We start from the raw sequence: 20,736 nt of genomic DNA, 5'->3' as shown, positions 1-20,736 counted from the left end.
ATCAATCACACACACTGTGCACTATGTTGTTACAAAATCCGATAGCTAAGAGTGCTGTTTGGCAATTTTCTAGGCAGCATGACCAATATCTCACATGGACTCACCGACTCTCTCCCACATTAATGCACTCAGATTAGAGGTAAAAGTATTTGTGCAGTAGAGAATGATGGCACTTGTATGTCATTCCAGAAGACAAACATGAATTTACATAGCACCTTTCCACACCTCAGTATGCCCCAAAGCACTTTATAACCAATGAAGTAATCTTTTGAACCATGGGGATTGTTGCATGCAAAAATGATTGTTTTAAATAAAAATTCAGTTGCTCTTAATATACAAAAAAATCATTTCTTCAATCAGTGCCAGAAGTGTGTGCTGACTGCCAAGTATTAAATCTGACAAAAGTAAGGAGGCTCTCTTACATGCTGGAGATGTCAATGAGTTTACTGTGTTCTTCACATCCCAGCTGGCTGGCCAGTTCCCGAAACTCCTCTGTCAGACGAATCAAACCTAGGTCCAAGTTAAACTCGGCAGGGAACTCTGAAATCCAGTACCTGTACATCCACACGCATAAAGAAGCTTTGGTTTGACAAGCGATCGCATCAGATGGATGTCTTCACTAATAACACTCGTGATTGTTAGTCAATCCCTCCACCAATTTCCCGGGCTGATCATCACTTAGCCCCCTCGAACCTGTACAGCCAATGCAACGAGATCATGGCAAAGCGACAAACTGACTCCACCCACCTGCCTTTCCTCCCTATCCCTTAATACCTTGGGCTAACAAAAAAAAATCTATCAATCGCTGTTTATAATTAACAATTGATCCTGTATCAATTACAGCTTATGGAACAGAGTTCCGAACTTCTACAGCCCTTTGCATGAAAAAGTGTTTCCTAATCTCACTCCTCAAAGGTCTGACCCTAATTTTTGGCCCCCTTGACCTAAATCCTCTCAGGTGCAGATATTGTTTATCCCAATCTAACCACGCCTGTTCCCCTTAATAACTTGAAAACTTTCATCAATTTGTCTAATCTTCTAGGTTTCAGGGAACACAACCCTAGCTTGTTTAATCTGTCCTTGTAGTTTAACCCTTGGAGTCTAGGTGTCATTCTAATAAACGTACACTGCACTCCTTCCAAGGGCAACATATCTTTCCAAAGGCGAGGTGCCTGGGACTGCTCGGATTACACTGGCTGTGATCTAACCAGGACTTGGTTTAGCTGAAACATGACTTCATTCGGTGCAACTGAAGCTGAGGCTTTTCTAATGTTCATACATTTCCCCATTTGAACTCGTGCCGAACGTATCGGCAAGAAATCCAGATAAAGGTCAGGGCTCAACGGTAGAGCACCCACCTAACAGATCCATCAGGGGTAACTAAGGAACGCAAGGTCAGAGTCAAAAATCTTACGTCCCACAGGCAGGCGTGTGCCCAACCCAATCGCGATCTTTTGGTCGGCGGGCACGCACAAGAGTTGGCAGTGTGCCCGTCAACAACTAAGAGGCCTATTAAGGCCCTTAAAGTATTAACTGAGGGAATTTTAGCTGCCCATCCAACCTTACGGTTGACGGGTGAGTATTTTTGAGGAAACCTCACCCACAGGCAAGGTGGAGTTGCCGACATTAATTTTTTAAAAAAATATTTTGACAGAATCTTTATTATGTATAGGTTCAGATAAGTGAGTCCAGTATATGAAATTTTTTCCCCGCCCAGGATTTTAAAATCTTTATTTTTGATGTTAAAATTCTTCAGCCGCCCCCCTCCTACCTGAGGCAGCTCTCTGCTTTCAGTGAGCTTTCATTACACGCTCTCCCCCATGCCTGCGCAGACTTCAGTGCTCGCTTCGCCCCCCCCCACCCCAGTAGCTCTGAGCCTTTCACCAATTAACGGCCAGCCAGCGTGAAATCGCAGTCGGGGGCCGATAGCGGACACGGACTGTTTCTAGCCACTCCCAGACCCGCCCATTGGCCCAAAAACCCTGCCCATCGGAAACGTAAGGGAGGACTCCTCATACACACACACACACTGCGAAGTATATCATGAAATCTTGAACCACCAAACCCATGATTTTCCATCCATTCAATTTACTGGCTGGAAAATCAATGGCTAGAGGTGTGCAATTTCGTGATGATATGCTCCGAGCATTCTCCAGGAGTAATGAAGCAGGAAAAATTCCTTTATTTCAGCAGCGACGAGAAAGGCAAAACACTGGGTAGCCATTATGAAAATGGTTTATTATTTTGTGAAACTGGCTCTTGGCTGTAACAATTGGTGCTGTGCTGATTAACCTCGTCAAAAAGGAACTCCACAAATATCTGACTGGGAACAGGATTGGGCATCAGAGGGACAGCCGGAGTCCTGAATGATTAATTACTCTATTCCAGGGCCAACGGAGGAAGAGAGCAAAGATGTATGGAAGTACCAAATGGAGGAATATTTGGAGTTTTCAGGGTTTTCCCAAGCAACAGTAACAGGTCAAAGGCCATGGATACATCTGTTTTTTTTTCTTTTCCCGGAAAGAACTGAGTTTTGTATCCATTCAAGGTGCACGTGTCCTGTGGGGATCCAGTTAGATGCCAGATGCATGAAGCTCCTCTAACTCCACTGGGGTTGTGCTGGAAGGGCTGTAAATTGAGGTAGGATCAATATACTCCAGGTCCCGGCCTTCTTTGGGAAATTTCATAGGGCCAGCAGTGTAGGAGGAGGCAGTGATCTAGGCTCCTGCGGTTAGTGCTTTGGCCCCAACAATCAGTCAGCATGAAACTACAATGTGGCCCAAGTACAACTGGCCCTGTTGGATCTTACAGAGCCAGAGGGAGCCCTCTGAATGCCCCCAACATGCACCCACACCACTTGACAGGGCATCTGTGTTGTTCATCTTGTGCACGAGGCCATAAATTCCAGTGAGAGGTGACTGGGCTGGGGAGTTAGTGTTGGGGTCCTACCCCACCCCCACCAACCACCACCAAAAACATCCTGATTATGCTTGCCTCCTCTCTGGGGGTCTACACCTGGACCCTGATAGGAGCCTCATAACCACCAGAGGGCCAGGCTTCACTGACCCTGCAACAGACCCCTTAACAGATAGATCAGAATAAATCACAAGGATGATAGCAGACAAGACAGCCATCATACTGTTTACTTTTGAATGTTATAATTAGCTTTAGTACAATGAATGTTGCTAAGGGTTTATCTTGGGTATCTTTTGCCATTCTGATAGAATGGTTGCCATTCATTATGCACCCATGTATGATGAGCTAAGGATTGCTATCAGAATGCAGATGATCAATAAGGAAGCTTCCCAATATCCTTTGTGACAGACACCATCAAAACATTCATTAATTTGAAGTTGCTTCTATTGATGTGGACAATGGGACTGATGTGAGGAGCCTTGATGAGAGCTCTTGACTTCTAGAAGCTCCGTCACCTGACAAAATTTCTGTGCCCTGCCAACTGACTGCTCCTGAATTAGACCTCTCTCATCCATAAATAATGGTCACACCATCCTCCTAACAAAGGTTCATCCTTGTAAAAGCACTCTCATCTCACGCTAGATACCAATCTCGGCTCCACATCCAAGCGCTGGCTGATCATTAACACTCTTTATCCGGCAAAAGATGTATCTATTCTCCAGTTAATTAACAAATCAAACACAAATGGAATTGAATAGATCTCTTATCCCAGACCGTGTTTTGCTGGGCATACAAATGCCAATGGATAAAGACTGATCTCTGCTCTATCCCTCACCTTCAATGTCTACTTCCTTCCACTTTCCTTTCTCTCTCTCTGTATTCTTCATCCAACTATATTTTGAGAAGCTGATCTCGCTTCTATTCGAAATCACTCAATAATATTGCCCCCAAGCAGCAGGTAGATCAGCTCCCTCCTGCTGCATGTGTGCACGTAAGGACAGGAGCTGACTTGATTCCAATGGTTCCCACTGTCAATGTCTTATTAATTATATTGTTAAGATTTGTTAATGTAAACTTCATTGTTAAAGGAAACAGGTAATGAGTATTTGAACACATAAGTAGGGAATAGCTGGGACACTGGTGTGAGAGAGGAGTGTTGCCATTGAACAAAGTTAAATTCTCTCAGCAAAGAAAGGTTCTGTGTCTTAGTTTTGACTTCACCAATGGGGGAGGATCCTATTAACACCCATTGTCAAATATTCTGCCAATATTTACTCCTTCGGCATGTGAATAATAGCTACCGGGTGAGCTATTACCTGACTGAGGATCTGCCCTTGCTGTACTCCAGCAAAATCAAGATACTGGAGATCTTACTCTCCCTGGTGAGGCTGAGCAAAAATGCCATTGATCTCAGACTCATGAAAGACACTTTAGTGCATGCTGCAATGCTTCTTATCCAACAATCATTCTCACAGCTCTTCTTTATTTCCTTCCATTAAAGTTTCTCACCTCATTAAGTGGCAGATTTTGAGCCGAAACTCATTGCAGTCTTCACCGCAGGCTTCCCGATACGTTTGAAAGTTAAGGAAACCAGGTCGACACAGCGTTCACACATGCTGTCTAACACTCCGGGTACTGGTTCAATGATGGTTGATACTGGGATTCGCCAAGCGTTTTCCTATTTAAGTTATAATGAACAAGCCCTGTACTAACCGGATCAATGACTGAGGCAGTTTCTTCACTGAATCCGCTTTCCCCAGCTTTCGCTTACTGTGTAAGATGGAATTTCATTGTCACACTTGCAACAATTTGAATGCACAATTGATTTTAATTTCAGTAGAAAGATTTCTTTTTCAGTTTAAGTTAAAGAGGCCCAGTGAATGCTCCATTGCCACAAGATGGCGGAGGTAGACAGCTGGTTGACATCTTTCAGGTGTTACTGTATCTCACATAGGAAGCCTCAATCGGCCCTTGACTGCCCTTGATCAGTAAGAACGCTTACCTACATTCAGACTGCTTTTTGTAAACACCAATTCAAAAGCAATTACTGCAGATGCTAGAAAACTGAAATAAAAATGGAAAATGCTGAAACATCTGTGGAACATCCATGGAGAATGACACAGGAGTTAATGTTTCAGGTCTGTTTCCTTTCATCAGAACACTGTCAATTCTTCACTCTCATCGTTACCTGTCCTCCAGGTCCATGCGAAGATGGACATTCCAAAATAGAAAATCTACCGATGTGAAGCTTAACATGGAGCCTCCAACTGATCCACACTAAGCTTTAAATTTGACCCACATCTGATGTGGAATACCGTACCATGTCTGAGGACACACTTTGTTTTATTTATTCATTCAGGCGGTGCGGTGTTCACTGGCTAGGCCAGCATTTATTGCCCATCCCTAATTGCCCTTGAGAAGGTGGTAGTGAGCCGCCTTCTTGAACTGCTGCAGGCCAACTGAGATGTGCTGAATCTTGCTCAGCAGCCTTGGATGCAGAATGTTTTCTATGAACACAGATAGGGCTTGTCTCTACACCAGGGAAAGCAATGTCTTCAAAGAGAGCGTTAACAAATACAGATATTGAGAACTGAACAGTGTGCACTGAAGAGGCTGTAATCAACCCTTCACCCTCTATTTATGGATGTCCTCAAATCGTCCCTGAAGAGGTCAAACATACCCGTTGACTCATGGGACACCCTGACTGACCAAAATGGAAAATGCTCACTCAGGAAAGTACTGAACACAACGTGAGACTTCATCAGGAACGGGCAGAGGTGAAGTCAAAGCACCAAAGGCAATACACAAACATCCAAACAACCAATCTATGCAACCCTTCAAGCACCACCTGGCCCACATATAGCAGTCAGATCACACATTGGACTTATCAGCCACCTCAGAACCAGAGTGGAAACAAGTCAATCTCAATCCTCAGGGACTGTCTAAAAACAGCTCCCTATTTCAGAACGTGTATTCCTATACTATGACTAAAACAACAGGCAGCACTATATCAGAACCTTTCTGAAAATCAAATAAGTTTATAAAAATACAATGATTAACTTTTACATCCTTTTGATTATTTTTCCTTTTATTTCCTTTTAGATAAAGCTGGGGAGGAAAGTTAACCTGTTCAACCAGACCTCCAGGCAGTGGAGGCTCTGCAAGTTAAGGTTTAGCCACAAAACATTAGAGTTATGCCTCCAACCTCCAATATAAAACCTGTGAATGGGAACATTTAACCAACTGTGCAGGTAGCAACACTATAGTGTGGCCAAGGTAGGGATCAGTTGGAGGCTCCTTAGACTCACTAGATTAGTAGATTTGGGGTGTGCCAGGACCCCAGGCTTAATATTTAATCCCCACCAGAGGCAGGCGGGCACTACAAATAGCACTGCCAGCTTGTGTGCCAATTCCCCAGCAATATCCTCCTGACCCAGGGCCACTTTCATGGAGGTGGGAAGGGGCTGGCGGTGGGTTGGGCAGGAGGGCTACCTGCCCACATGCAGCGGGTAGCTGATCCAGTTTGTTAACGGCCACTTAAGGCCGAGTAATGAGGGCAGACTGGGATTTTCCAGTCAACCTCCAGGTTCTGGCAGGCAGGGCGGGACATTATGCTGCCTGGAGGCAGTATCCCGATGGCAGGCTGAGCACCCAGGCAGGCTTAGAGGCCCTCCCTGCCTGCCTGAACGTTGCAGCAGCCAAGGGCCACCAAAAGACGGGCATCCTCCGTCCCCTAATGCCATGGCGGTGGGCTGCCTGCAAAAGCCAGTTTTAATTTTAACTTTAAAAGGTTGGGAAGAGGGTGCCCCCATCATGATGCGCCCTCTCTCTTGCCCGCCATGCCATCCTCCTGCTGTTTTCAAGCTGGAAGGCCCACTTTGAGAGCCCACCCATCATCCTTAACTCTACTCATCCGCGCTCTACTCATTAACTGGCCAGACTGAGAAAATAAATAAATCACAAAAAGTGACCATATCCCCACACAGTGCGGGCTTCTGACCCACATTTCAGTCTGGCGGCAGGGTTCACAGGGAAGATCCAGCCCCTTGCTTCACGTGAACCTAGGAGAGCAGGTCATGTCTGATGTGGAGCCAATCTACAGATGTGATGGAATGAGCGACCAAAGTAGAGTGATCCAAGCTTTGGCTTTTCTAAACAATTGTAATTCAAGTACATCTGGGGAAAAAAAAAGATGGAAAGGATATATCAACAGAAGCTTTCCTGCTAGTTCGGTGGATGGCAGGTACCATCGATGCATTAAGAGGACCATCCTTGGCACCTGGCTGTTAATCATCTCTCCTTCATTATCTGAAAGAGAAGATAGACAGATTAGACACTGTACACAACCCGATATAAAGACAGCACAAACAAAACGTGCTTTCCATAGTACCAGTATTAATTCAATTCCTGCTTAATTTTAATTATACCCGTCCTATAAGCATTGATGCCATTTGTCCCTTTTAATTCTTTGTGTCACCAAGCATGAACAGTCAAATACAAACTGTTTCGGACCCATGTAGAGACTCCATGTTTGATTTGCACTTGCGCAATCTACAATTCCAATGATGCATTGAACACAGAGGCCAAAGTTGCAGCCTGTCCTTGCCCTAACTCTTGGTCAGAGAGGAGATAATGTTCCTCGTGTAGGTCATGTGCAAGGCATTCAGATTCCAGGAGATCGTCTTAAGTCCTGGGTGAAAACGTGGCCTAGCGAGTGGCAGGCTCAATTTGACAGCTGCAGCAAGGCGGCCTGGACAGTTTTAACACTCCAGGCCTCATTAGCATATGTCAGCCAATTTCCTGACCAGAAGGGAAGCAGCTGCCCAGCCATTGAAAACCAGCAGACAAGAACCAAAGGGAACAGCTTCTGGCCTTAAGCTAAGTGATCAGAAAAGGCTCCAGGGCCCAATGTCACCTGATGGGACTCAGGAGCATTCCACATCCTCTGATCTAAAAGGAAACTTAGTACCTTTTTTTAAAAAGGATGCCTTTTTAGATCTCTTTGGTCCCAGATCAACTTTCCAACAGCTTGGGCCTAACAGAAAAGCCACCATTGCTTTAAGCCTCAGGTTAAATTACAACCAGGCCCTGATGGCATCAATGTAGCTTGATCTGAACATTGGAAGATGATGTGACCTGTGCAGGAGTGATATTCATCTGTAATTTCACCAGCTAACCAAACATATATCGAACTGTTTAAAAAGGGCTTTTAAAAACATGACTTAAGATGGTTGTCACAAGTCACCTGATGTCTAGTATTGCAAGTTGATCAGCTTCTGGAAAGTTCCAATCCAAATTAAAATTCAGACATGCCCAGACATCCTCATGGAATGTCACACCTGAGGATGTCAATAACTACTTCAAAATGACTTACTGAAAAATATACCAGACCCAACATTTACATTCCTAAAAGACTACCTCTCCAGCGGAGGGAAAGTCTGCTGGAACAACAGTTACATGAAAGATGTTTTCTTATCTCTTCAAGATGGATAATGACGCCTTCAGGGGATTAATACACTCCTTCAGGGGGTTAATGACTGGGATATTACAGAATCTAAATCATCCCACCATGAAACAAAAGCAACCATTGGTTCAAACATCAGTTAAACAAACCCCTTCTGAAATCATTATGGGGAGGGGGGGGCTCATGTAGTAAACATTTTGAAACCTCTAACACAAACTGCTGGAAACAGAAGTGAGTAGTCTAGAAAAGCTGCCAATGAAGCGGTAAGGAGCTCCCTCTCTCCTCTCCCAAATTAAGGTCCTATCCCTTACAAATTAAAAAATCCAGCACAGAGAGAGCGAATTTCCATGGAAAGGAATCTCGGGCGCAAAAATTAACAATTTCTGGAAAAGTCAGATTATGATTTTAAAAGGAAATGGTCTTTGGCAATTGCAGTTACATGGGGTTCAACTCAACTCCTGGGGTCTAAAGGCGAACCTGGAAAAATCTCTGCCATGAGTGACCAAAGGACTCGTAAACCACAACCTCTTTTTTTCCTCCCAGCACTGAATTTTAATTTGACTAAGAAAGTAACTACCTGCAGTATAACTTGGTAAATCTTTGCATGCTTGTATGTGTGTGAATGTGTGTCATGAAAGGACAAGATGTGCGGGATTACCTTTTTAAATGTTTTGCTATCTTTATCTTGGTGGGTTTTGAACCCAATAAAAACTAGCTGCTTTTTGTTTTAAAATTCAAGAAAGCCTGTCAGATTTGTTTCTTTGCTTCAGCACATTGTGTTTAACCGACATAGAAATTGGGCAAATTCCTTCGTCCTTCTAAATGTACAATAAACCCTGTTACAATCAGACTTGGGGTGGCACGATAGGGGAGTCATATTTTACTCCACCTCACATGGCCGGAAGGGCCCCACATGCTGCAGGCAGGTGCCCTTGCTGCCTGTAATTTAAAGTTGCGGTCGGCATGTTCAGGGCAAGAAATCAATGGTAAGTCCCCCCCCCCCCCCATTTCATTTTAATGATCCTATACCTCAGCTTTCACACAGCCAGGAGACTAGGAGACCAGGGGGGCAGGGAGGTGGGCAGTGTGAGATGTCATTGGCAGCAGCAAGAAATGTTGTTGCTTTGCCAACCTTTCTTTCCTCACACCAACACTCAGTAAATCCTTAATCATTCCTCACAAAACCTTCCCCAGTCTCCAGCTGAGGGGTAAATTAATGAAAGGGAGAGATAAAAATTCATGAAGCACTACGAGGTGATTATGACAGTATTTTCTATTCCCTAACACGGAAAGCAGCTCTTGGAAGTCCTTGAAAGTGACCTCATGAACAATTGAGTGCATTTGAATGCAAAACTGCCTTTCATGCACGATTACTTCGGAATGCTGACTGGATACACTTGGGGCCTGCAAGTTGTTCCTTCATGATTAGGATGCAGAGGCTTCAAATGAAAGGGATACTGCATACTGGTACTTACCATAAATACATTGATCAACTCGCTGATGCTATCACTCCTTCATTTCCAAAGGTCAACATTAAGCTCCGAAGGTTGGACTTTACCTCAATGTGCTGATGAGGAGATTTTTGTTAATTCATTCAAGGGATGCGGGCTTTGCTGGCTGGGCCAAAATTTATTACCCACCCCTAACTGCCCTTGAGAAGGTGGTGAGCTTAAACCGCTGCAGTCCATGTGGTGTAGGTACACCCACAGTGCTGTTAGGGAAAGAGTTCCAGGGTTTTGACCCAGTGACTGTTGAATTCCACACAATGATTGTGGTAGGGACGACAAAATGGTTTTGAGCTTTACCAGAGAGCGGAAGGAACAGGCATGGTCCAGATTCCTGTTCCAATCTTTGTACTGGTGGTGGCAGTGTAGACAGAAGTGGATGGGTGACCATCGCAAGGATATGTCCGATCATATTGCACCATGAAGGCTGAATGTTTGCAAACATGTGTTTGTATTTAAAGGGAAATAAATGGTTTAAAGTTGCCCTCCTCGCTTGGCATCTCCAGGTGTGATCGTGGGTCATGGGGCAACATTTTCGAAATTGAAGAGGCTGGAGGGCCAGAAAATTGATTTGAGAGTGCCATACCCATTTGCCGGGATGTAATCAAACCAGCCCATTTTGGTAGAGGCAGGGTTGGGGGTGTGGTGGCTAACCTGTTGAAAACAACTCAAGGGCCTATTAAGGCCAATATTCTGAGGCTGATTGGAATTTTCCAATGCTGGAAGGCAGTCTCGGGGCCAGTGCTTCAATATTGATTTAACCACCTCCTCAACGGCAGCTATGCAGCTGTGCCCATTATTGTTTTGTAAAATGAAGTGTACTCAGAGGACACCTCCTTCTGGAAGAACCATCTCACTCCTACCTACGTTAGAGCCCAATTCATGGTGGGGCTGCTGCTGTCTCAGTGCTGCAGGGCTTCCTATTGGCTATCCAGCTTCAGAAGCCCACCCACCCTCATTAATTGGACAGTGAGCACACCTCTGGCCACTGATTGGCTATTTCTTTCAAAACAATATCTCTCATTGCATATTTTATAGGTCTCAGAGGAATACAGATACAACATTAGTGTCTAAATGTACAACAGGTTTATTTACAAGAGTTTTAAAATATCTCTGCAGTCAAAAAATGTCCACACCATGCTTATCCCAGCTCTAGCTTTTTGTTGCTTCTGTGGTATCGGTTTATTTTTCCCTGAAACTGCACCCAGGCTTAACCAATCAAGCACAGTGAGCATAGATCAGTTAGCAGACTCTCATAATCCATCACAGAATAAGTAAACCATTGAACATTGCACTTGCCAGGTGTCAGTGCAGTAGAGAATCAGGACCCAGTAATGGTCCTAACACCAGAGTCCTAACCGTAAAATGAAAATTCAACCCATACAGTTCAGGGAAGAGCCATATTGGTCTGTGTTGCTCAGCCAAGATGATGATGGTGGTACAGGCATAATAATTGGCCTCAGTGTTCATTGGACGAGGAAAGGGAAAAAGGATTCAGGCCTCCTGCTCATAATTGCAATCCAGCTACTCACCAGTAAACAGACATTGGGGTAAAAATGCAGTACAAAATTCGGCTGATATTGCTTCCGGCCCCCCTCATATTCCCCAGCTGATATGCAGCTCCATTGAAGTCAATATTGGGCTGTGTTACTGCCTGTTTGCTGCTGCTAACCAGAGAAATTTCCATCTTGTTGTGTGTATTGGGTGTCTATATGAAGACCGACCAGTCAGATTAGGTACCAGAGCCCATGGGACTGTGAGTCACCAGAAGAAAAGGGGAAAAGAAACAGATAAAATTAGAACACGGAAAGTAAATTGTTTGTTCATCGTACCAGGTTAGTACAGCGACGGCAACAGTGGGACTCATCTTGCAATGGTCTAAACTTTGCTAGTTTTACATGTGAGTTCTGGAAGGATCCCAGGCTCCCAGGAACTGCTAAATGAATGAGACCTTCACATCTCGGAAATGGAAAACAGCTGCAAATTGGCCACCCCATAGCACAGCAGCTGTCGTGTACTTTCCCGGGAGTCAAACTATTAACCCTGTGAGACTTGGCACCCATGTCTTGACAGACAAGCTTTATCAACAGAATCAGCAGGCAAAAATATTCAGTTAAAATCACAAAATGATGCTGCATGAAACAATGATACAGTTACAGTGCAGCTGCTCAATGCCTACAAGATGATAAACAGTTAAGCATCAACAACTTAGCATTACATTTATATAGTGCCAATAATTCAGTAAAACGGCCCAAGGCTCTTCACAAGAGCATTATCAAACATTACAGTGGACACAAAGCCACACGAGGAGATATTAGGGCAGACGAATAAAAGTTTATTAAAGAGGTAATTTTTGAGGAGCATCTTAAAGGAGGAAAGTAGAGAGGAGAGAAGGTTAAGGGAGGGAATTCCAGAACTTAGGGCCCATAGGCAGCTGAAGGCACAACCACCAATGGCACAGCAGTTAAAACAGAAGATGCACAAGAACACAAATTTCTTGGAAGGCTGTAAGGAGCAAGATCACTGAGGTGTTTGCAAACAAGAATGAGAATTTTAAAATTGAGGTTTTGTAGAACTGTGAGCCAGTGTAGGCCAGTGAATACTGGAATGATGGGTGACTGGAACTTGGTGTAAGTTAGGATATGGGCAGCAGAGGTTTGAATGATCTCAAGTTTATGGAGAATAGAAGATGGGGAGGCCAGCCAGGACAGCATTAGAATAGATAAAGGCAAAACACTGCAGATGCTGGAAATCTGAAACAAGAACAAAAATAGCTGGAAAAACTCAACAGGTCTGACAGCATCTGCGGAGATGAATACAGTTAATGTTTTGAGTCCATATGACTCTTCATCAGAGCAAAAGAACTATAGAAATGAGGTGAAATATAAGCTGGTTGAGGTAGAGCTGGATAGAGGGCCAGTCATTAGAATAGTCAAGTCTAGTGGTAACAGTAAAGGTATGGATGAGGGTTTCAGTAGAATTCAGGATAGGCACCCATCCCCTCTATACATGAGCATTCTATGGAATTCCTCATCACCCATCCCCTCAATACTGGTTAGGACTCAGCTAGAGTATTGTTGACAATTACCGTCTACTCCTCCCCAAATAACTTGTATTTATATACAATTCTTCTGAATGTCTTTTCAACTGGAAAGAGGACCGCTATTCCTCTTCTGGCCCCCTCATAGTTTGTGTGTGCTGGGAGGGGAGGATTGCCCACAATTTATCAGTCCTGGACCATTCTGGGCATAGGCTCGGCTCTTTGAATGAGAAACAAAAGCCGCTCAGAACCGCAGTTTCTGGATGTTGTCATCGGGAAAGGGAGGGTAGAAGGCAACATTCAATGCAGCCACTACACCCACACTCGCACAGTCTGCAAATGGGCCTAAGCACAAACAAAGGCTTCTGTGGGCCGTCTCTCCCTTCGACTGCTGTATCTTTACGCAGTTAGTATACAGAGAAGAGAGAGGTCGGAAATCCCGCTTCCTTACGCTGGCCCTGCATCTGTTGGAAGTGGAAGTCCAGTTGCATTCAAGTGGGGAAACCTCGCAAATCCTGGTCAGAAGAATGGAAACACAGTGGATCTCTGCCTCCGTTTGTTCTTCACTATGCCTGGGAACTGAGCGTTAGCCCGGTTAAGTGAAAAGGTAAAACAAAAACAGAATTACCTGGAAAAACTCAGCAGGTCTGGCAGCATCGGCGGAGAAGAAAAGAGTTGACGTTTCGAGTCCTCATGACCCTTCGACGGAACTTTTCTTCTCCGCCGATGCTGCCAGACCTGCTGAGTTTTTCCAGGTAATTCTGTTTTTGTTTTGGATTTCCAGCATCCGCAGTTTTTTTGTTTTTATCTAAGTGAAAAGGTAACTATGCCATAGAGTGTCGAGGAGCTACAGTTTGCTCCTGTGTAGCAAAATGGAAGAAATCGAGAGGACCCACAGTTTAGAGAAATACCATTTTGCTGGGAGATACAGTAGCAAAGCAGTCAATCATGATGTACTTGGAAAAATGTTGTTTAGGTAGGAAGCCATTTAACAGGTAGAAGTTTCTTAGTTCTTCTGATTGGCCTGTGTAAATTTAGCAGAAGGTATCAGCAAACAAAAAAAAAAAATACATTCACATGTCTAACCAGGGTTTCTGCCAAAGTTAGAGGCCAGTAGGTAGAATACATGAGGAAATTCCCTGCTACAGTTTATTAACGCAGATTTGGAGATTGCAATGTTTGCACAAAAATGACACAATCTCAAGTGCAAGAAGTCCACTTGATCAATCAGGTAAGAACAACTTGAGGAACAAAGGAATAGTGAGCAGATTTATTTTTTTTTTACGTGGTGGGAGATTATGGGCTCCAACTGAGCAGAGGAGGCAAAATGTCAACCACTTGCAAGACTTGGCAGGACGTGGGATTAAAAATTGCTTCAAGAGCAATAAAAACGTAAACCAGAATGTCATTGTAACGTAGCAGCGCAGGAGAGAGAAGGATTTAAGGAAAAGCACACCTGGCACTGAGACAGGCAAAACTTTAGCAAGTTTGTAGCACGTAAGGTTGCAGTGAAGTTAGAGGAGCTATACAAGTTACATTTCTGCTTGAGCGTCAGTTGAAAACTAAAAATCAGCTGTTTTGTTGGGGCCTTCAGAGGCTCCTCAGAACCACAAAAGAAAAACAGAGACAGGTATATCTGGGGCAGGTTCTGCTCAATTCTGACAGATTTCCAAGCGGGCTTGTGAAGCAGGGTCCTTGTTAGCATATGTTTCAGGCAGCTGGCAGGGATGCCTAGGTCAATAAGGCATTGGGCGTTTTTCAGGCACTGTTCCACTGTGAAGCATAGCCAATGGAAACTGCAGCTTTTTGCGCCTGAAAGACGTGTGAAACAAGATCCTATTTTCACCCCGTTGTTAACCTAAAAAATCCCACGAAGGTGTAAAAGCACCAATGCTGCTAATTAAGATCTATTCTTTCCTGCTCACCTTCTTGAAAAGGAAGGCATACCCTTCCTCATTGGAATTTCTTGTTCATGAAAGAGTTGAGGCAGTCTACATATCGTGACTTGCTACGGGTGAAGTTTAATTATACCGTGAGAGTACTGTATGCATGTCCATTCTAATACATAATGACTAACTTCAGTCATAAAGATCAGCAGCCTAGCTACAAAATGACTATTTAAGTTCCGGATGTCAGAACAGGCCTTTCACCACCTTATGTAATTTGTTGACTCTGCTGCCATAACCAATCCTTAGCCAAGTGTAATCTGCTTCCCAGCTTCTTCCAAAGCTGAATATGTCATCGCAATCAGGCTTCACACACACACACACGCCAAGATAATCCCAGACAAAGTTAATAACGGCATCCTCAGACTGCGAGAGGAGCACTTTACACCTACTTGTCCTTCTTGATCTCAAGTCGAGAGCTCAGGCGGAACTCACTGGCGCACAATTCGACGACCTGTTTGATCCTGAATTGAGCTTCAAAGCTCACATAACGGTATCCATTGGCTTTACCGTGCTAAATTCGATTTCTGTGACATTCTTTTCTCTAACCCTATCTCACCCCCACCACTGATGAAATCCTTCCCCAGGCTTAATTCCACTAGCACCCTCCATTCCATCCTTGCAAGCTCCAGTAAAGCTCCATCGCCCATATCTTGATCCTGACCACGTCTTTGTTCATCCATCACCTCTATTCTCACCATTTCCACTAGCTTCTGGTTCTTCACCTCTTAAGGAGGTATGAATTAGGAAGGGTAGGCCATTTGGCCCCTCAAGCTTGCTCTGCCATTCAATAAGATCATGGCGGATCTGACCTCAACTCCTCTTTCCTGCCTGCCCCCCTACTCCCCCCCATCTCAGCCTTCAACATATTCAAAGACCCCAGCCTCCATTGCTCTCCGTGGAAGAGGATTTCAAAGATTAACAACCCCTAGAGAAGAAATTCCCCCTCATCTCCATCTTAAATGGGAGACCCCTTATTTTGAAACTGTGCCCACAGTTCCAGATTCCATGAGGGGAAACATTGTCTCAGCCTCTAATCTTATGTATTTCGATATCACCTATCAATCTTCTAAACTCCGATGAGTACATGCCCAGAATTCTTATCCACTTTAACAAATCACTCCAACCCCTCACTCACTCTATGTGCTCCAGCACTTACATTCCAGATCATCATCTTTGGTACTCTGATCCTGCTCTCTGTGTATCAAGCTGACTCTATCCTTCCATCTGTGGATAAACCTTCAGGAACGTTCCCCCTAAGCCCTTTCCTTCAAGAGGATCCACAACACCTTCTATTTTGACTTTGCGTTTGGTCAGTTCACCCACAGCCCCTACTACTGCCTAGAGTCTAATGCTCCTGGGTGACGTGCCTTGGAATATTTGCTGTCTTAATGGCGTCACATAAATGCAAGCAGTTGGTGTTGTCATTTTGAGCTAGTTACCAAGGTCTGTCAGAATAGCTAATACCATTTAGTTGCCACTTTTTCTTCCTTCCTTGACTGTTCCCTCACCCAGGCTGGGGAAAGCACCTAGCCTGTGCCCACTGCAGGCCGCTAATGACTGGATAAGATTGACAAATTGCCATATAGGAATTGATAAGCACGAAGTCAGGCTCCATTCTTTCTGGTATGATTTGTTAGCATTGGCATCATCCTGCATGTATGAGGCAGAGGAATTTCTGAGCAAGTTTAAATATCTTTGGCCTAGAAATTTGTTAGCCCTCGCCTGTTTTCCCAAGATGACAGTCCGCAGGCATGCACATATTCCACGCCGGAATTGAATACAAAAGTTGGGAGGTTATGATTCAGTTATTCAGGGCACGAGCGAGACCACATCTGCAGTAGTGTATACAGTATTGGTCTCATTACTTAAAGATGTAAATACGTTAGCAGGGCAGAAAAAATTTAGTAGGCTAATACCAGGAATGGGTGGGTTGTCTTATGAAGGAGTGTTGGATAGGTTAGGCTTGAATCCACTGGAGTTTAGAAGAGTAAGAGGTGGCTTGTTCGAAACCTTTACTATCCTGAGGGGTCTTGACAGGGAGGATGTGGAGAGGATGTTTCCTCTTCTGGGAGAATCTAGAACTAGGGGTCATGATTTAAAAATAAGGGGTCGCTCATTTAAGACAGATGAGTAGAATTTCTCTCTCTCAGGAGGGTCATGAGTCTTTGGAACTCTTTTCCTCAAAAGGTAGTGGAAACAGAAAGCAAAGCTAAGTAGATTCTAGATTAACAAGGGAGTGAAAAGTTATCAGGGGTAAGTGGCAGGCTACAATCAGATCAGCCACTATCTTGTTGAATGGCAGAGCAGGCTCGAGTAGTCTAGCTGCTCCTGATTTGTGTGGAAGCGTACCACCCATTATATTGGTAAAGGCTCCAGCACAGGAAGCTTGGCAGCTGGTTTATGATTCCTTCCCAAATCCCAGCTGCCCTGAAACTGGGCTTTCTGCAGTCAAGAAAATCTGGTCAACAGGTGGCGTAATTGGCGGTTCTTAAATTGACCACTGCCGTCAAGAAAATAAGTGTTGTCGCAAGAAAATTACCCTTAGGTAAAGCTGGAGGAGTTCTCCACTCAGCACTATGACAGTCCTGAAGATTGTTAATTGCCTCCATTCAACCCCACTCCTGATCACCTGAACCCAGGACCCATCCCATGGATCACTACTGGCACCCCATGGTTCAAAATTGATACAGGCATTCACAACTCACCAATCTAATTTAAACAAGGCCCAGGCCAATCAAAATTAAAAGCGTGACATAGGAGGGGAGCAGGAGGATGAAACGATAGGCCTACCAGTTAGCTCACTCACCCCATCCTGATTTTTCTTTCCCTTGATCGCCTCTGGCCACTCCTTCCCCACCTGTTGCATGCCAATAACATCGAGGGTCTCCAGCAGATGTCTTCCCCAATTACAGCCACCTCATGGTAAGTGGTGGTAGGTTCAGACGTCCGCAATCTCTCACAGGAGAGACTTTGTTATGGCTTCCTCACGTCCCCATTTTACCCCAATTTCTGCTGTCGGTCTTGGTCACCTACCAGGCATGGGGTGGTTCTGCCTTTTTTTTTAAAAAAGTGACCAGTCATCTCTTCTGGCACCGGCAGATTTGGAAGCTGGGCAATGGCGAGCTCCCTCTCGGTGGTAGGAATTCTGACAGGAGACCCATCATGCATCTTCAATGATCCACGAGCCATGGAAACATGCTACAGTTATGGCAAAGCTGGAGGGCTGGGCCGGAGTCCTCTGTGGCTGGAATCCTACACCATAAAGAATCCAAACCCATGGAGTCCGGGAATTTGTGATGCCAGAATGTGTTTGAGAATTATACCTTAAAGGTATAGAACAAATGCACTATTGTCTCACAGTCAGCACCGTGATATGATAAATATTTTATTCATCAGTTATAATGACTCATCTCAACAGCAACTTGTTATTACATAGCATCTAAAACAAATGTGCTTGACAGAGACATTATAAAACAAAACATGATACTGAGCCACAAAAAGAGATATATTGTCCAAAGGCTTGGTCTAAGTTTTAAGGAGCATCTTAAAAGGACAAAAGTGGGAGAAGAGGGGAGATTTAGGGAGGGACTTCCAGAGCTTTGGGCCTAGGTGTGGCCACCAGTGGTGGAGCAATTAAAATTGGGGATGCTCAAGAGTCCAGAATTAGAAGAGCACAGAGATCTTGGAGAGTTGCAGGGCTAGAGGAGGTTACAGAGATAGGGAGAGGTTGTAGAGGCTGGAGGAGGTTACAGAGATAAGAAGGTTGAGGCCATGAAGGGATTTGAAATCTCAAATGCAAAGCTGGACTGTTGGTTTCGGAGTGTTCACTCCTAAAAGATGCCAGTGGTTTCAATTACTATATAAACATCCTCACACACATGTTGTTATTGTGAAAACACTGGCACACAAGCCTCTAAACACTAGCTGAACTGCAGTCAGGCCTTTATCAGGTCAAGCTGCTAAATAGGAAACAAGTCACTGATTTCTGGCCTACACAAGTCTGTCTTGAAGACTGCCCACTAAAGGGGGCTTGAACAACCTCTCCATGATAAGAGATAAAAGCATGTAAAAATGAAACTATCGAAAGAAAGACTTGTATTTATACAGCATCTTTATAGCTGTGCTCAGTTGGTTACACTCTTGCCTCAGAGGTTTTAGATTCAGGTCTCACTCCAACGCCTAAACACAAAAAAAAAAATCATCCAGGCCGACACTCGAATGCAGTACCAAGCTCATAAATGCTGTCTTTAGGGTAAAACATTAAACCGAGGCCCTATCTTCCCTCTTAGGTGGATGTAAAAGATCCCATGACACTATTTCGAAGAAAAGCCTGGTCCTAGATGTCTTGGCCAACATTTATCACTCAATCAACATCACAAAAAAAAACAACAAATTGTATTGGCCAGGGTGAGTTCATTTGTCCTTCAAAATAGCACCCTGGGATCTGTTACATCCACCTGAGGGGACAAACAGGAAAGATGGTCCCTCTGACAGTACAGCACTACCTCAGTGCTCCCCTAGTTACACACACACATACACGCAAAGAGTTGGGTTTGAATCTATGATCTTCTGGCTCCCAGCAAGTGCTACTACTGAGCTACGGCTAACACCAGTGGGGCCGATTTGAACTTGGACAGGTGGATGGTAAAGGATCAGCTGGCAGCCATATCGAAGTTCATGGAAAGGGGAATCAGTCAAGCTGTATAATGGCAGATTGGCATCAGTCCATTTCTTGCCATTGCTGAAAGGCAAATCAACCCTCACCTTTTTACAAAAGTGCCCTCCCAAACGTCTGATTATTAAAACCATGTTAAACTGTACAAAAAAACGGAACCAAATTCTCCTCCGCAAGGCAGATTTCCAGAGGGGTTTGGACTTCTGCCCGACCCCTTGGGCCAACCTGTGTGCCAGGCTCCTGACAGGATTAATACCACGGGGGGGGAAGCCTGCCAGTGTCTGGCTGCATCATCCCGCTGGTGCTTCATGGCACTGTCGAAGGGGCACCAGAGGAGGCAGGCAGGTGTTTAACAAGACAATTGCACCCTGAAGGGTGCAGCCCAGCAGGGTGGTAAGTGAAGGCAAAATTGGGGGTGAGAGAAGAGGAGGCCACTTCATGTCTTTTACGCTCCATTTGGGCCTACCACCACTTTCCACATATCGTTCTCAGGAAGCAGCAATAGCAGATGCCAGTAAAAAAAGAGTCAAGGCCTGAATCTCCACCTCTACTGCCATTTGCACGTAGTTCCAGGTGAGTTCACTGAGAATAACCCATTCCCAGATCCCTGTAACTCACTATACATCAACAGTTAACTTTGTCTCAATTTTGAGTGTCACTGTCCCATGCTACAATTAACGCGCTCTCCGCTGTTTAAAAGTCCATTTGGGTTAGAATTTGGCATGCAGCGCACCCATTCTTTCCAGGTGTATAATAGGGACCAAAGCGTACTAAGTTGGCCATGGATCAACCTGCATCCAATCTGTGCAGGTATTTGTCTCGCTGCTAAATTCATGGATGAGTGGGTGTCCTTATTTAAGCATCATAGGCAGCCTCCTAAAACAGGAACTAGATTCTAAATATGTACATTGCAGGCCTAACACCCACCGACAGACCTCAGAGGAACTAGTCAGCAGTCAGCAGAGCAAGAGTCAGGTTGAAACATTCAGAAACACAGCTCCCAAGTTTTTTATTTTAATTTACCATTTGAGAAACAGTTAAGAAACCCCATACAGTTGTTTTCTTTCAGGAAATGAATGCATTAAATGGAGTCCACAATAAAACAGATTTCATTTTGGCCAGAATGAGGCATCTCGGTGGTCTATGCTGAATTCATATAATGGAAGGGGTCATCAGCAGTGCTATCA

General features: G+C 44.5%; 1 protein-coding gene across 4 annotated transcripts in view; it reads right to left on the bottom strand.

The window, feature by feature from the left end:
- The window catches only part of rasgrp3 (RAS guanyl releasing protein 3 (calcium and DAG-regulated)), a 125,225-nt gene that overhangs the window by 37,761 nt on the left and 66,728 nt on the right, over positions 1–20,736 (bottom strand). For 3 of the 4 annotated variants that reach the window (XM_041177530.1, XM_041177514.1, XM_041177506.1), the window contains 3 exons: positions 7,122–7,224; positions 4,426–4,488; positions 423–554 (listed from right to left, as the gene is read on the bottom strand). In XM_041177530.1, coding sequence (XP_041033464.1) covers positions 423–554; positions 4,426–4,488; positions 7,122–7,224 — 298 coding nt within the window. The remainder of the gene's footprint in view (positions 1–422; positions 555–4,425; positions 4,489–7,121; positions 7,225–20,736) is intronic. The other variant, XM_041177522.1, reaches the window with a different exon arrangement.

The sequence above is a fragment of the Carcharodon carcharias genome, chromosome 2 (assembly GCF_017639515.1).
Source record: "Carcharodon carcharias isolate sCarCar2 chromosome 2, sCarCar2.pri, whole genome shotgun sequence".
Taxonomy (NCBI): domain Eukaryota; kingdom Metazoa; phylum Chordata; class Chondrichthyes; order Lamniformes; family Lamnidae; genus Carcharodon; species Carcharodon carcharias.
This window is presented reverse-complemented; position numbering and strand designations above follow the sequence as displayed.